Here is a 15,759-nt window from a genome sequence, read left to right as displayed (position 1 = left end):
ATTCCATGAGAATTGGAAGAACACTGATGAAGCAGTTTTGCCATGAAGCATTTTGCCCTATATTTTACCAATAACATGCCGTTACCATGGCAACGCACTTTTTGCCAGTGCGGAAATATGTGTCTTGCACATTAATATATTCAGATGAACATCTGACCGCCCGACCGCCCGACCGCCCGACCGCCCGACCGACCGCCCAACCGACCGTCCGCTGATTCCTATATACCCCCTTCAAACTTTGTTTGGCGGGGGTATAATAAGTAGGTAGAGCAAATAATATAAGATATCTACTTTCTATTCAAAGGAAAATATCCTGACACAACAAAGTTGAATATGTCGTCATGTGCTGATTTCTGGAATAAACAATAAATGGAGAACTGCAGTGGAGACTTACCACCCACGTAACTCTAAGGGCACCTGTGCTGTAGGCTCGGACTCGTATGTCAGATGGAGCGATTTCAGGGGCTGTTGAAGCAATGACAATTTGCTCACATTAAAAACGATTGGATCAGACTCGACCCGACTAGGAAAATATCTTACACAGGTTCAGTATGAGTCTTTCAAACTCTGTTCACATCATGAAATACTGGAAAGACAGAGATGAAACATGCAAACTTTTAAGCAGACAAAGAAACATTTCTGTGTTGATCATGGATACAGCTATTGTATCAATAAAAGCACAATAATTGTTTGCCAATGCAGCACAAAAGAGAGGATTTGCACACACAAAAAAGAAAAAGTAGCTACAAGTTCCTGGAAACAACTTGGCACGTCACAAATGTATGTGTTTCACTTAAGATAATGTGCCATTATACTCAAAGATTCCAAGACATTTTACTGACATACTATATGATTTCAAGTTATAATGCACTTAAAAACTTGAGATTCTAAATTCCATTTTTCTTCTAAAATTTTGCCTGTACTTTGTCAAAGAGAAGGAAAAGATGAGCAGTACAAATTGATATTTAGCTTTTAACACGATTACATACCATCAGAAGAGGTCCTTGTTGGTATTGATGGTTCACTCGCATTGCTAGATCCCGCTACATTCGTGGCAAACATTCTGAACATGTAGTAGGTGTACGGAGACAGACCTGTCACCACAAATTCCCTGGCGCTGGGGTCGGAATACTCAAATATCGATTCCCAGCGGGTGGACTGACCTACGCGAGCCTCCACCGTCCAGAGAGTGATTCCAGCATCACCATCGAAGCCCGGAATGAACTGGAGCTTAACGGAGCGAGCTGTAACATCAGCGACACGCAGGTTGGTGGGTGGCTGGGGGCGTTCTGTTTAACCACAATAATAAGTATATGAATACTGTAAAAGTTGAAATTTTCATGCATTTCATGGCGTCATGCAACTACAACTAAAATAAAACTACGCACCTATTTTGCTTGTTACATAAGGCACACTTTCAAATTGTCATTCTGGAGAATCAAACCACTAGAAATTCATCTTAGACAACCACGCCTGAAAACTTACTTGCGCAAAAAATTTCCAGGGCGATAGTCCCATGTAAACGTGATATATGAGAGCATATAAAAAGCATATGAAGAGATAAATAACATAGAAACTAAAACAGTATGACAAAGGCAGCTGCCTGGAATACTAGCAGGATAGTATGTTCACTGATCTCAGCTGCCCGAACTTCATCATCATTTTTACAGTGGTCTGAATGATCTCATTTTTGTGCTACAGTGCTATCGTCAGGTGGATGAGAAAAATGATGAGAGATGGAATGTTCAGTCTTCATAGCTGACCTGGGGGCACTCCGGAGCTGATGATGGTGGCCGTTTTCTCTCCCGGGCCAACCTCGGTCCGGGCCCACACCTGGATGAGATAGGTGGTCTGGGCAGTCAGCCCCGTCACTGTGTAGTCCGTCTCGTGGGCCTGTCGGTCAGCAGAGCTGAGGGTGGACGTCTTGTTCACCTCCTCCCAGCTGATTGTGTAGCCTGGTCAGGAGGCACAGAAAGGGAGAGAGAGATAGATGATATGATAGAACAAAAATTGTCTTTTAAGTCCCATTTCTCAAAATACCACGTCCGTGAAACATATGGCATATTAGGCAGGGCTCGACACTATTGGTGGCCCGGTGGCCTGGGGCCACCAAAAACGCACGTCGGGCCACCAACATTTCAGAAATGAAGATTTTGGTAGCCCTATCAGGCCACCAAAAAAGTCGGATGTTTGCCTTTATTTTAGACATGGGTACCTGTATCACTACAGTAATACTTAGTATTTATTTTTCTATGTTTAGTAGGACCGATTTAATTTTCTTATGTTCTTGATTTTTTTTCGGGCCACCAGATTTTACTTTCGGGCCACCAAAAGATAAAAATCAATGATTTTGGTGACCCGATCGGGCCACCAAAAACAAAAGTTAGTGTAGAGCCCTGTATTAGGTATATGTCTTTCTATATAATCAGTCTTTCTCTCATTCTTTCTCCCTGTATATATGTCTATCCAGAGTTCAGTTATCTTCTAAATGGATGGCTGTTGCCAGGGTACACTGAACTACAGACAAATATCTGACTGTTGAAAAACTCACCTAGGAGGACTCCATTCACCTCCAGTGGTTCTTGCCATGATACCTCTAGCGACGTATCGTAGATGTTGACCAGTCGTAGGTTGCTCACAGGACCAGGAACTAGAAATAGACAAAGGATGCATGGACTACAGTATGACTTCATGGCAGAACAGGGAACTGACAATCTAAACAATGACAGAGTTTAGGGCATGTGTTTGACATGGACATTTATTCACACTAGGTTTGGGAGCATCCCACTCATGACAATGTACCAAAGTGCTTCAACCAGACCAAGTGCACACTTGGTATTGAGACAGTAGAGACCTGGTAATCTCCATTAGGACAAATATATACCTCTTAACTTGAGTACATACCAGTCACCGAGAAAGGAGGAAGTATGAGAATCCATCTCCTTGCATGTAAGGATTCATTTCTTTTTTTCTTTTTTCTTTTCTGTACCGAGACGGCAGGGACACAAAATTCTGTCAAATGATAAGTATTAGACATACACATATCATTCTCAATGCATGCTTAGTAGTGGGACAATCGTGACATCTGACTCTATCTAGTACCAGGTGCCGGTGGTTTTTTACAAGTCCTCATTTCTGTTCAATATTGGGACAACAAAAAGCACACAATCAAACTCGTGGAAAGTAAAAGCTTATCTTTTAGCCAAAATGTAGTTTGAGTTTGGGAAGGCTGAAAACCTCTAGAAACCTACCATCCATGAGAGTAGTGAGACTGAGTGGGGCACTCATGGGGCCGTCCCCTGGGCTGGTGTAGCACAGCACCGCTGCCTCGTACTGGGTGAACTTCTTCAGGGTGTCAATGCTCCCCTCAAAGCGGGTCACCCCTTCCACGTGGGGCACGATCACCACTGTGGGGTTAGCCTCATTTCCAGGCTCCCAGGCAAGCAGCTGAAGTTCAAAATTATTGAAACATGCAAGCAGTACAAACATATATTACTTCATTTTCAAGAAGTATATCACAGGAATGATGTTATTTCTGTTGAAAGCAGAGAAAAGAAAGCAATAGATCCATTATGAATACAGAAGAAAAAACACCCTATGTACCACCATCTGGACATCACTGAATTATGTAAGATGACATCCTATGGGAAATGTTACACAGCTGCCTCAAAAAAGTGAAGAAAACCCAGGAAAATTTGCAGCTTGCTTAAACTGTAATTCAGTTGGATTTCAAGACGTGCACATGCTTTCCCCATAGCCATAATAAATGCATGATGTTGCCAGGCTTGCACCAGAGGGCTAATACCCTAACAAAGTTAAAAGCTGGTGTGCTAGACTTTGTTATGCTATGCTAGACTGCGACCACTTACCTTGTAGCCAAGGTTCATTCCATTGATGGAGTAGACTGGTGGCGGGCTGAACTGGTATCGGAAGGCTGTGGAGCTGACCACCTGGATATCCACTGCTTCAGGTGGGTCAGTAGGCACTGGGCAAGACAAAGAAATATCCAAGAAAAATTAGCATTTTCATATATGAAACTTCTTTCCCAGTGATGAAAAAAAAAAGCAAAACAAAGAAATTAAACATCTTGTATTGTATTCTTATCTTTCACGCAATATTTTCTTATGAACAGAACACTGAATAAAGGGCAACAATCAGTATTTTGGATTCCACTAAACAGTGATACAGTTGACATATATCCATAAGATTTCCACAAAATGCATAAGAAAATGTTCTTGTGGGCAGAGAAAAAAAATGGCATATAATTCTTCATAATCAACAATTCTTCATGGAATTGTTTGAGAAGAACACTGAATATTAACCTGTTGAGGACGACTTGATTTTGCTATGACTTGCATTTTCCATAGACACCTGTATACTCAAGACTAGTCTTTAATAGGTTAATGAGTCGGGATAGATACAAGAGAGTGTTAGTTTACATTTTTTTTATCCTCGTGCAAGTCTGTATTTATTTCATAACTCTGATCGGCAAATCACGGGAGACTGTGTGCTCTCCAGCACAATCTCTTTCTATAATTGTAATGTTGAAAGAAGCTACAAACTTGCTTTGGAATAATCAGGGAAAAAAATAACCCAAAGTAGTCGTCAGAAGAATATTCACCTCCTTCTTTTGTCCTGACTTGCACCACGTTGCTGAAGGCACCCACCCCACCGCCATTGAATGCGGCAACGGCGATGTCGTACGATGTCCAGGTGATGAGGCCGGTGATGTCGTACGAGGTCTGACGGTAGTTGGTGATGTTGTGGCTGTAGACTGTGGGGTAACCCGTCAGGCGCCACTGCAGCTGGTATCCCTGAAGCGCTCCGTTCCAGCTGTCATACGGGGGCTCCTGTCCGTGAGAGATGAACGAAGAATGAGGGGACGAGAAAGAGGTGGAGATGGAAGGAAGGAAGTGAAGAGAAAGAAAGACGTTAAGGATAGAAGAAGAAGAGGTGGAGAGGGATAGAGAGAGATGGGAGAGTTAGAGGGAGACATAGTGAGTGAGGGATGGAGAGGATGGAAGAAAATACAGAAAAAGAAGGGAAAGAGGAAAAGAAGGGGAAGAACAGAAGGAGGGAGGAGAGGAGGTGAAAGGAGAGCAAAATTGAGACATGATGAGTTGCTCCATCAAACAGTTAAAGGGGAATTCCAGACAAGTTTCATATTTTCCATCATGTAGTACATAAATCAACAGTGCCATGTATAGATTTGTAGAATGTTCCTTGAGCAGAGAAACCCATACTCTGAAAATTCCAAAGCAAATTACAATGAACATGGATAACGATATGGGAGACTCACATTCCAGTATAAATGTAGCAATGTAATTGCATTACCATACCGCTTGCTGAACAACTTCACCAGTGTAGAATTTATGCATGCTTTCTTCATTTGTTCTGCTTCCTTGAGCACCCAATCATGCATTCTTATGTGAAGCTTCTACATGTATGTCATCATCCTCATTCATTGTGACTTTTTATGAATTTTGAAAACATTCTCATTCCTCATCACAATCACAATCAATTCTGAAACTCTATACTCAGTATAACCAATTTATATAAGTTCAAGTGCTGAAGTCTAAAACTCATCCGGAAGTCTCCTTTAACAAACGAGTTACAGCTGCTTGGAGGATCGGAATCGTCACCTATCCCTAAGGTGTATATTACCACACCCAAGTGGTCCTTCTACTCTTTATGCACATTCTCTCTATCGGAAGTCTCCTTTAACAAACGAGTTACAGCTGCTTGGAGGATCGGAATCGTCACCTATCCCTGAGGTGTATATTACCACACCCAAGTGGTCCTTCTACTCTTTATGCACATTCTCTATTTTAAAACAACCTACCGTCTGCTACTACATGAAGTATTAGAGTGTAAGATATCAAACCGTGTAATACTTCCCAGACACAGGTACAAATAGGTTAAAAAAAAAAAAAATCAGTAAGCTCTCCTAAAGTCTTTGCGAGAGAAAACTTACCTGCCACTGCACTCTAATGCTGGAGATGGATATGGCACTTGCCCTGAGAGACTGGGGTGGCAGATCAGGCGCTGCATAGGCGGAAAAAAAAAATGCAACAACAAAGAAGCAACTGTCAAATTAATCAATTTTCTCACCACTGGCACAAGCATATCCTATGCGACAGACCTCCAGTATATTCTTTCATTAAGCTGGTTTCAAACAGATCTACTGCCAAGTACAACCACAGCTTAAAATCAGTTTTAAATATATTTGTGCTAGAGCCTGTCTGAAACTTTTTTGTGTGTAACTAACTTGCTGGGTTACATCACTCCTTGTATGTTTTGAGCCAATAGACCAGCAGCGACCTGACAAAAGAAATACCCCAAATCATTTAATCTATGTGCGACATGGATATCGGCATATCTGATTTACCCTGTTGTTACTAGGAGATCTCATTTGAGACAAAAGAAAAACAGAAAAAAGGAAAGAAACATAATTGATATCAATATGTGATCATTGACATCGTGGTCTTCATACGAAAATCCTGCAATAAACATTTCCATCTCATATGGCTTTCTTATGAAGTATGTAATAACAATCAGGAAAAAATGGAATAAATCTTGAAAAATGACTGTGCCAACAGGAATTTCATACTTCTTTGATGAAATAAATCAAAAGTGAATGAGCAATTGGTCAGAAGTTCACTGCACCAATTAGCCAAAATATTTTCAACACCTATCACCCCATCCCACCCCAATTCCTGCAAAATATGCTTTTAATACAAAATCCACTACTTTACATAAGCTGTTCATAATCTTACAGGGAAAACTGCTTGCAGATGACAAGTAGCACCAAACCAGGTTACTCAAAAGATCAGGGGTAAACTATAGCAACAGAATCAACTTACGTTCTTCGGGCAGGTGGACTACATTGCTGGGGTCGCTGTATTCACTGATGCCGACATTGTTCTGGGCCCTGAGCTGGTACTGGTATCTTCGAGAAGGCTTCACACCAGTGACGCTGATCTCCGTTAGCCATGGGTGAACAGTGGCCTCTACCTCTCTGAATGATGAATCTGACCACAAAGGGAAGAAAAAATGCAATTTGCTCATGATACTAGCAAAAGTGGAATATAAAACAAACTTTTTTCATTCATTCATTTCTTTTTCCATTTCCAACAGAAACATATAAATATTTCACAGAAATTGAATACATAAATTTCATCATAATACAAAATAAAGGGTAAGTTTACAAAATATTGTAAGTAAACGGAAATGCTGGAAATGGGGAGGAATGCTAAAAAGCAGTGTTTGTACGGTGCATTCCCCCCACATGTAATACAACAAATTATATGATTGATTTACTTAAAAAACTTACAAACTTACAAAACTTACAAACTTACTTACAAAACTTACAAACTTACAAAACTGTCACAGCCAGCGATGAAATATAATTTTCAGTTTCAAATTACTTCCTTCATGTACCAAGCAAATTGCTCTCATACACAAATAGAATATTAACAAGATGAAATTAGAATTAGTACTACAACTGTATCACCTAAACTGCTTGATTACATAAACTGAATATACAATGTATATGAGATGACATTATAATCAAAATTACAACTGGATAACCTAAACTGCTTGAATACGTACTTGATAACCTGAATATGTATGAGATGAAATTAGAATAATAACAACAACTGGAGGACCTAACCTGATTGAATACTTAAATCCAAAATGTACGAGATGAAATTACAATTAGAACTACAACCGAAGGACCAAAACTGTATGAGATGAATTAGGAACAGAACTACAAATAGAGGACCCCTCTTTGACGTGTTCCAACTGCCAAGCCTAAATGTAGCTAAGGCCAACTAAACAGGTTTCCTTACCATCCTCCTTCTGCTCCAGAATGTATCGGATGAGGGGCGAGTTGCCATTGAATCCTGGCATCCAGCTCACGATGATGGTCCGCGACTCAGTGAGGCTCTGCTGGGCGACCACGTTCAGTGGCTTGTACGGTACCTCTGCAAATTCCATCAAAGAGTGAATAGCAAATGTCAAGATATAGACAAAGATATTGTATACATTCCTGGATACAGCTACATTGTACAAGTCTCCTCTTGTGGCATTGTATTTTACTTTATGGTTTATTGAGCACACATCAAGGCAGCACAGTTATCCAGATAAAAGAAAGGTACTTCCATTTGGTCTGTGCCTACTCTTTTGAATTCCAAGAATTGTGATCATTTGCTTAAAATTCTACGCTAAGATATTAAGTACAGGTTTTCTTTCGTTATATTGAAATTTTGAGAAATGCAAAAAATAAAGTATGTAAATGTATATACATATAATAATTTGAGGAGCTGAATTCTTACTTCGATGTAACCAAAATTTCATTTTATCCGTGTTGTTTATAACAGGAGTGCACTTTATTCCCAAATATGGGGAAAGCAAAATACCGCAGACAGATCATCCAATGTAAGACACATGGGACTAAAAAATCAACTGCAACTACCTCACAAGACAGTTACAAGAAACACATCGGTGAAAATATTTCTTCACATATACAGGAAACTGGCAGACTCAGTAAGATGAATTTTTGGATAAACACCCCTTTCCTATAGCTTGTCAGATCCAAAACATTGCTATGGTTCTGTGTTTTAAATGAACACTTCTTAATCCCCATGGTTCCATTTTGTGATCCTGCATCACAAAACCAACAAAAAGTTGCCAGACATGGATTTTCAGTTAAGAGCATCTTCTGAAAAAACAGATTTTAAGCTTTAAAATGATGTATAACTCAATTCAAATGGACTCTCTTAACCTACCTAAATATTGAAAAGAAAGTACACACTCCGGAAAAGTGTGTACTGAGAAAAGAGGCTCCGAAGTATAGGGTCTGTTAAAGTGCCTAATCTGACAGTGAGCCGTGCTTTGTGCATGAATGGAATGAAAAACAGAATGTTAACCCGTTGAGGACAGACTGATTTTGCTACAACACGCATTTCCCATAGACACCTGCCCGAGTATACTCGGGACTCCTCCTCAACGGGTTAAACTCGTAGCAACAACAATGAAGGGATTATCAAATTAAGCTGAAATTTATCATGTTCTATTAACACATTCTCTTCATGACTAATACCAACTTTCAAAGCAGTAGCATTATCTGTTCAAAAGTTATTAGAGTTGAAAATGAAGAGTGTGCGAAGGGTTATTAAGAAATGAAAAGGGGACTTAAGACACACCTAATCACATATCACCTATTCCACACAAAAAAAAAGCGTTCTAGAAAAACTGCTAAAAACACAATGTCACGCTTGCTTTATGATCCCAGACTTCAGCATAATGGACAAGCAGACTTGCTCTTTCAGAAAATATGACAAACCCAAGATTGACTGGGTTGACCCATTTCACCTATTTTCAGCGTTCACAAAAAAAATCAGTGCATGCGACTTTTTGTTGGTTTTGTGATGCATGGTCACATTTGGAAGTACCTTCTATGCTATCTGTTTGTTTATATGCTGTTGTTTTTTTTGGTAAGTGAGGAACTGTGTGCATTCTTTGGCAAGACTCCCAACTCAATCTCAGCCAATGTGTTTGCAATGAATGTCTCTCTCAAATTTACATCGATGCAGGGCAATTTGTCAATCAGTCGCAAGATTCTGTCTGTGGGCTCCAAATAATCTCCAGCGTATGATGTCTTGTGATAGTACAAGAATATGAGTGCAATACTGAATTAGTATATCCTTTCATACTAACAGTCAAGAGACAGATAACTACTCACGGAGCACTGTAAGGTTTGCGCTTCCAACGTCGTTTCCCGCGATGGAGGTGACGCTGCACGCGTACAGGCCCGTATCCTGGGCAATGGTCGGTTCGATTCTGAGGGATCCGGTCTCCAGAAGAGTGTGGCGCTGGCTGCTTTCGACATGGATGACGACGCCGTCGATGGTCCACATGATGTCCGGTGTGATGCGGGAGTCATGCTGGACGACACAGTTGAGTACCGATGTATCTCCCAGGTTGGTGCTGATTGGGGTTGGCTTCTGGGCGATGCTCGTTTGCTCTGATTTTGAGCACCACGGAAAGAGGAACAAGTAGGGGGTATACAAATTAATGAAATTCTTATGTTGAGTTGTTTTTATTGCAACTAATTGACAAATTGCCAAACACTGATGTAATTGTCGACGTACATTGTACGGCAACATCAATGTATGGTAATTTGTCAATCAGTTGAAATAAAGTAGGGAGATATTTGCTCATTTCATATCACTCAAAGCATACAACATAATAGGCCTATACAATGTAATGCAAGAAGGCCTCATTATGAATCCACCCCCTCAGATTTAGCATAGCCAAAAAAGCTTGGCCTGACTAGGGTTAAACCCTCTGATTCTGAGATTTCTCATAATCTCACAAGTGAAATTTAGACAGCACTCCGGTTCAAAGATAGAGGGTGAAACTGTCACTCGAAAGACCTCCCAATGTCCTAAAGAGAAAAATATTCTTTCATAATGAACAGCTGAAATCCCCAGCTTGCTTTCAGGAGGGAGAGGGTAAACAAACTCACCGTAGACTGTGAGGACAGCAGTGGCATTGGTGTCTCCTACGGTGTTTGTCGCCACACAGGTGTACGTCCCGGAGTCCGACCTGACGGCCTGCGACACCATGAGGTCTCCAGCACCCAGCAGCATCAAGCGGTCATGGGCAAGGTAGTTGGCACTGGCTATCAGGGTTCCATCTACACAAATACATGGAAAGAGAATCAAATGTAAGGAATTTGAGTGACCTACTCACTTCTGTGCTATTGTGTTTTTTTATATACAATGTATTTCATTGGGGTTTTTGTTTCCAACTATGGGCAAACTCTCCTCAATGCACCCAGAGCACCAATGTATTGAATAGAGGGTACCATATGATGAAGTAATATTCACAATTACTACTTACTCTTGATTTTCTGTTTGTTAGCAAGTATTTTCAGCCTCCTGTCATGATAATACTGCATCAAACTATTGATTTTATTATTGATATTCTTCTTCTTCTTCTTCTTCTTCTTCTTCTTCTTCTTCTTCTTCTTCTTCTTCTTCTTCTTCTTCTTCTTCTTCTTCTTCTTCTTCTTCTTCTTCTTCTTCTTCTTCTTATTATTATTATTATTATTATTATTATTATTATTATTATTATTATTATTATTATCATTAGTAGTAGTAGTAGTAGTAGTAGTAGATCATCATCATCATTATTTTTTTAATTGCAATTTTTCTTTTTTATCATTATCATTACAAATCATCACTGTCATTATCACCATTGCAGTCATTACCATTATCATCACTAATACTTCTACTTCTACATGCACTAACCACAAAAAAAAAAAAAAATAAATAAATATGATCTCACAATATCTAAGTAGCGTTTGCAGAACAGGAAGACCACATATTAAATGGGCTACTGTCTTTGGCTGTTTATGTTTATTCAAACTGAGTTTTATCACATTCACACTTTAATATTCTGCACAAGGAATCTGATGTTGCTATCACTACATGTATGTGGAGTGGCTGCCTACACATTTATGAGGGTACTGTGGTAAATTGGATGGGACTTTGATTTTAAAATGGCATTCACAAGTTTGCATCCTGTGTCCTTCCAAATGTTTATGTTCTTGGAAGAGATCTATTTTAAAGGGTGTGTACAGTTCTGGTCGAGGTGAGGATTTAGCTTTTAACTTTTTGCGAGATATTCAGAAACCACTCTATGAGATGTCAAAGAGCATGCAGTTCTAAGGGGTATCAAAAGTTTATTCGATGAAAATCTGTTTTGAAATGGCTGAGATATCCAAAAACAAGGTGAAACGAAGAGATCCTAATAAAGTTGTGGCATGTCGCCTTTTATTATTAGCACTTTTTTCGATATCTCAGCCATTTGAAAACCAATTTTCGTCAAATAAACGTTGAATTCTTCTTAAAATTACATGCTCTTTCATATTTCATAAGAGGCCTTTCATTATCTCACTTAGGAATGTTCAAAACATGAATCCCCACCTCAACCAGTACTGTGCAGTCCCTTTAACCCAGAATGTCAATCTTGACCCAGGTGTATACATGAGCACCTATCAATGCCGAGGTAATTATAATCATCATGGCAAAGCCCTGCGGAAGACCATTGTGAACACCGGATGAGACTACCATAGAACAATAAGGCCACATTATTTCTATCATCATATTATTTATGAGCCTTCACAGGTCTTTATGTAATCCTATTCGGAGAAATAGCAAAGAAGAGCAAACACACATGTCACACAACGTGACATGTGACATTCATGTTGCACTTCTGTTCAGCACAGCACCAGCTGTGAAGTACCCGCACAACTCAAGCCGGAAAGGTATCCGATTACACCGCGGCATCGGTAACAAATCATCACCAACCCCTGCCTCCTTGTGTACTAACATCGCCACCGTGCAAAATACCCACAGATATATATAGTGAATAAAGCAATAGCATGTGGTGTTTAATGTCCTGGCAGCATTATTGCACAATAAAAACTACCTCTATGTTGTTTTTTTTTTACATTCTAGTGCTTTTACAAACACCTTGTACAATTTTATGACAGAATATATAGATTTGTAACATCTGTTGCATGGGGTCAGAAAAACTAACGTACTTCTTTTTATAAAGTGTTGTGAAGTATTCTCAAATGTATCTTGTGAACTCTATCCCAATGGAATGTGAATGGTTGTAACATTATGAACACATCTGATTTGCAAAGTACAATTCCTTGATCCAAGTACAGTTCAACCTCGATCATCCGGCCTCCTTTTATCGTTATCCGGTAATCTCTATTATCCGGACGCGTTCACGCAGTGAAGGACTTTTTTTTTCATCCAAAAATTGAGAAAAAACTGTGACTTTAACATCTTTTCATGGATCTATTTCACTAATTTCATAAGATGTGCATGATAGGTTTCTCAATATCTAATGAGGTAAAACATGTATGATTTTCACATAGAGATATACCTTATTTTTGTGAAGAAGGGACTACAAGTTTGCGCAGGCTAGCATAGATTACATCACCATTGCGGGGTACGCTACCTGCCTAGCTGCCAGTGCACTGGGACAGCAGCTTGGACGGCAGCTACATACATTAACATTGTGTTTCCCATATCCGGCCAATTCGCTTATCCAGATGAGCGCCGGTCCGGACACAGCCGGATAATCGAGGTCGAACTGTAGATAAACTTCTTCAGGTCATCATCTCTTGTATGAAGAGTGTGCTTTACTATCAAAGTTTGTTGCACACATAGCTGTAAACATTTTACTTATGAAAGAGATCAATTTCCTTGAGCTATAAACAAACTGCAAATACATTCTAGAGATCCGAAGCCAAACTGGTGAATATCACAAAGGGCATTAAAAGAGATGATACATACTTTCACCTGTCAAATCACAAGTGGAAAAAAAAATGAAAATAAGAATAAATATATGAGCTCAAAAAAGTCTTCTAAGAATTCACAAAGGGCCCTTTAAACTCATTCCCAACAAGAGTGTGACTCCCCTATGGACTTGTACAGGAACCCCTAGGTTCCCATAAGCCATGGGTTAATAAGTCCCAAGGGCTCCCTTTTTTTCACTGTACACATCTGCATGCACCTCCCAGGAGAAAAGGACTATGAAAATGCCAGAACCGCATCCCGGCTATGTCTGGCATTCGATACCAAATGGCCCTCGATGGTTAGACCACGTGTCTGACAAGGTATGGCTGGTGCTGGTTAGTCACACTTGGGGGGGGGGGGAGGGATGGGGTACTGGACTTGGGAGACACACAATAACATTGCTATCACATGATTATAAAATGCTGTAAGCCATGTGCCTGCTATGCGTGGTATTTGCTCACTAATGACACTTGATGGTGCGCTAGTCACAGTTGACACAGTTGATGCTGGTAAGTCAATATCACCCTTACTAATCCCCCCCCCCCTTCCATCTCCCTTAGTTTGAGGCCAACTCAGGTTTCCTTTGGGGCTACAGAACAAGCACATGGGGTGAATCCAAGACTTACCCTTATACCAAGCCATGGTGGGTTCTGGTGCTCCAGATGCGACACAAAGCAATATGGCAGTGTCTCGCTCCAATATTGTGGTATCATTCGGGGCAGTTGTGATAACTGGAGCAATTTCTGTGAAAGGCAGAGAAAAGAACATTACAAAGTTGTCATAGCATTGCTTAAAGTACCCTTTACCTTGAGAAAAAAAAATGAATACATCTAGATGCATTGTCTTTACAATGTATTGACACAATTGACAACATGGCATTCTACAAACACAATATGCTGTGTTCTTTCTCAACCAATACAAGTCTTGAGACATGACTATCACTAGTTACCAAATCAATATACATCAAAATTGATGATAAAATGCACAGCAATATTTGCAATCGCATCCAAAAAAAAAACAAACAAACAAACCTCACTGTGATGGAAAGCCTGACTCTCTTTCTTTCACAAATTTTCTCTTATTTGAAGCATCCAATGATCAATTTAAACTGCAAAGTAAGTTTGTTTTTCTTTCATCTACCGGTATTCACTTTGACACAACATCAGAGACACTGATAGCATGTAGAACGATACAGCCCAAGACTTTCAAACTGAAAAGAAAGATTGTTGGACAAGACAACCTCCTAACATGTGAGGTGAGAACATATGCATGGGGAGACAATCATGTTTAATGTGCATGAACATTCTGAACTCTAATGCCCTTCAACTTGATCAATGCAACTTCCAAATAGCAGAAATATACACGTATGTGTGGGGCAAAAATAACGATTATAATAAATAAACAAGGCAGTACATAAGGCCGTTCATGAAGTTTCACAATGTAATCGAAGAGGTTTGAGGCTGATAATAATATCTGACCTTTGACCTGAAGCCAGGTGTCAGCAATTTCCTCCCCAATATCATTGATGGCTTGGCACTGAAACATTCCATCATCAGACTTCTGGAGATTGGTCAGCTGGAGATCCCCATTACTCTCCACCTAGGAATCAAACATTAAAACAAAGAAAATAATAATACATCCATGCACAAAACATTAAGACATTTATCATACAACAAGCTCAAGACATAATGAAGTAATTGAATCAGCTTGCCTGTCTGGAAAAGGATTCATTTTCTTGATATTCTCTGTCAGACAAGCAAGCCTTTATGACACACTTCACAAACTGTGGCAACTACTAGATTTGATAAGAACCCCCCTTTATTTTTTTGGTTTTACAACATACTGTAGTTCATGTTACACATCATAAGCTTCTTAAGTTTCAGGTATGTAGTTGGTGCTCTTATTCACTTTTCCATGTGTCAAAATATGTGGGAGAATTATTGAAAGGCACCCCTCATCAGTCTACACAGAGCGGCATGACTGGTTCCTCACCGTGAATCGACTGTTGCTGAGCAGCTCCACATCGACAGCGTTGCGATACCACTTGATGCGGGGAGGGGGCACACCGGAGGCCTTGCATGGCATGGAATGGGTGCTACCCGCCGGACTGATGGTTGTCCGGGAGGGGATGTCCGTCAAGACCGGTGTGACTATGGAAAACAAAGGGGGACAACAGACACATCAAAAAATCATTCACATCTCTTGCAGCTACATTCAACACACTCTGATGCATACATACAGTGTATGCATAAGGAAGGAGTTTGTTTCATCATTCGTATGAATATGAGGTAGGATTGGATGATGTTGTATAGTAAATAAACTAATCATACATTCTTCACTCAAGGAAAAGAATATCAAAAATTAACAAAAAATT

General features: G+C 39.9%; 1 protein-coding gene across 1 annotated transcript in view; it reads right to left on the bottom strand.

Moving 5' to 3' along the window:
• The window catches only part of LOC140231570 (protein sidekick-2-like), a 136,945-nt gene that overhangs the window by 27,841 nt on the left and 93,345 nt on the right, over positions 1-15,759 (bottom strand). The window contains exons 8-22 of the mRNA XM_072311708.1: positions 15,378-15,535; positions 14,864-14,984; positions 14,012-14,128; positions 10,532-10,702; positions 9,746-10,027; positions 7,851-7,985; positions 6,864-7,031; positions 5,975-6,045; positions 4,622-4,850; positions 3,870-3,985; positions 3,252-3,447; positions 2,552-2,650; positions 1,764-1,955; positions 990-1,289; positions 395-465 (exon numbers count right to left, since the gene is read on the bottom strand). Of these exons, the coding sequence (XP_072167809.1) occupies positions 395-465; positions 990-1,289; positions 1,764-1,955; positions 2,552-2,650; positions 3,252-3,447; positions 3,870-3,985; positions 4,622-4,850; positions 5,975-6,045; positions 6,864-7,031; positions 7,851-7,985; positions 9,746-10,027; positions 10,532-10,702; positions 14,012-14,128; positions 14,864-14,984; positions 15,378-15,535 (2,426 nt within the window). The remainder of the gene's footprint in view (positions 1-394; positions 466-989; positions 1,290-1,763; positions 1,956-2,551; positions 2,651-3,251; positions 3,448-3,869; positions 3,986-4,621; positions 4,851-5,974; positions 6,046-6,863; positions 7,032-7,850; positions 7,986-9,745; positions 10,028-10,531; positions 10,703-14,011; positions 14,129-14,863; positions 14,985-15,377; positions 15,536-15,759) is intronic.

This window comes from Diadema setosum, chromosome 8 (genome assembly GCF_964275005.1).
Source record: "Diadema setosum chromosome 8, eeDiaSeto1, whole genome shotgun sequence".
Taxonomy (NCBI): Eukaryota; Metazoa; Echinodermata; class Echinoidea; order Diadematoida; family Diadematidae; genus Diadema; species Diadema setosum.
Note: the sequence above shows the minus strand (reverse complement) of the source record. Positions and strands in the feature narration are given on the sequence as shown.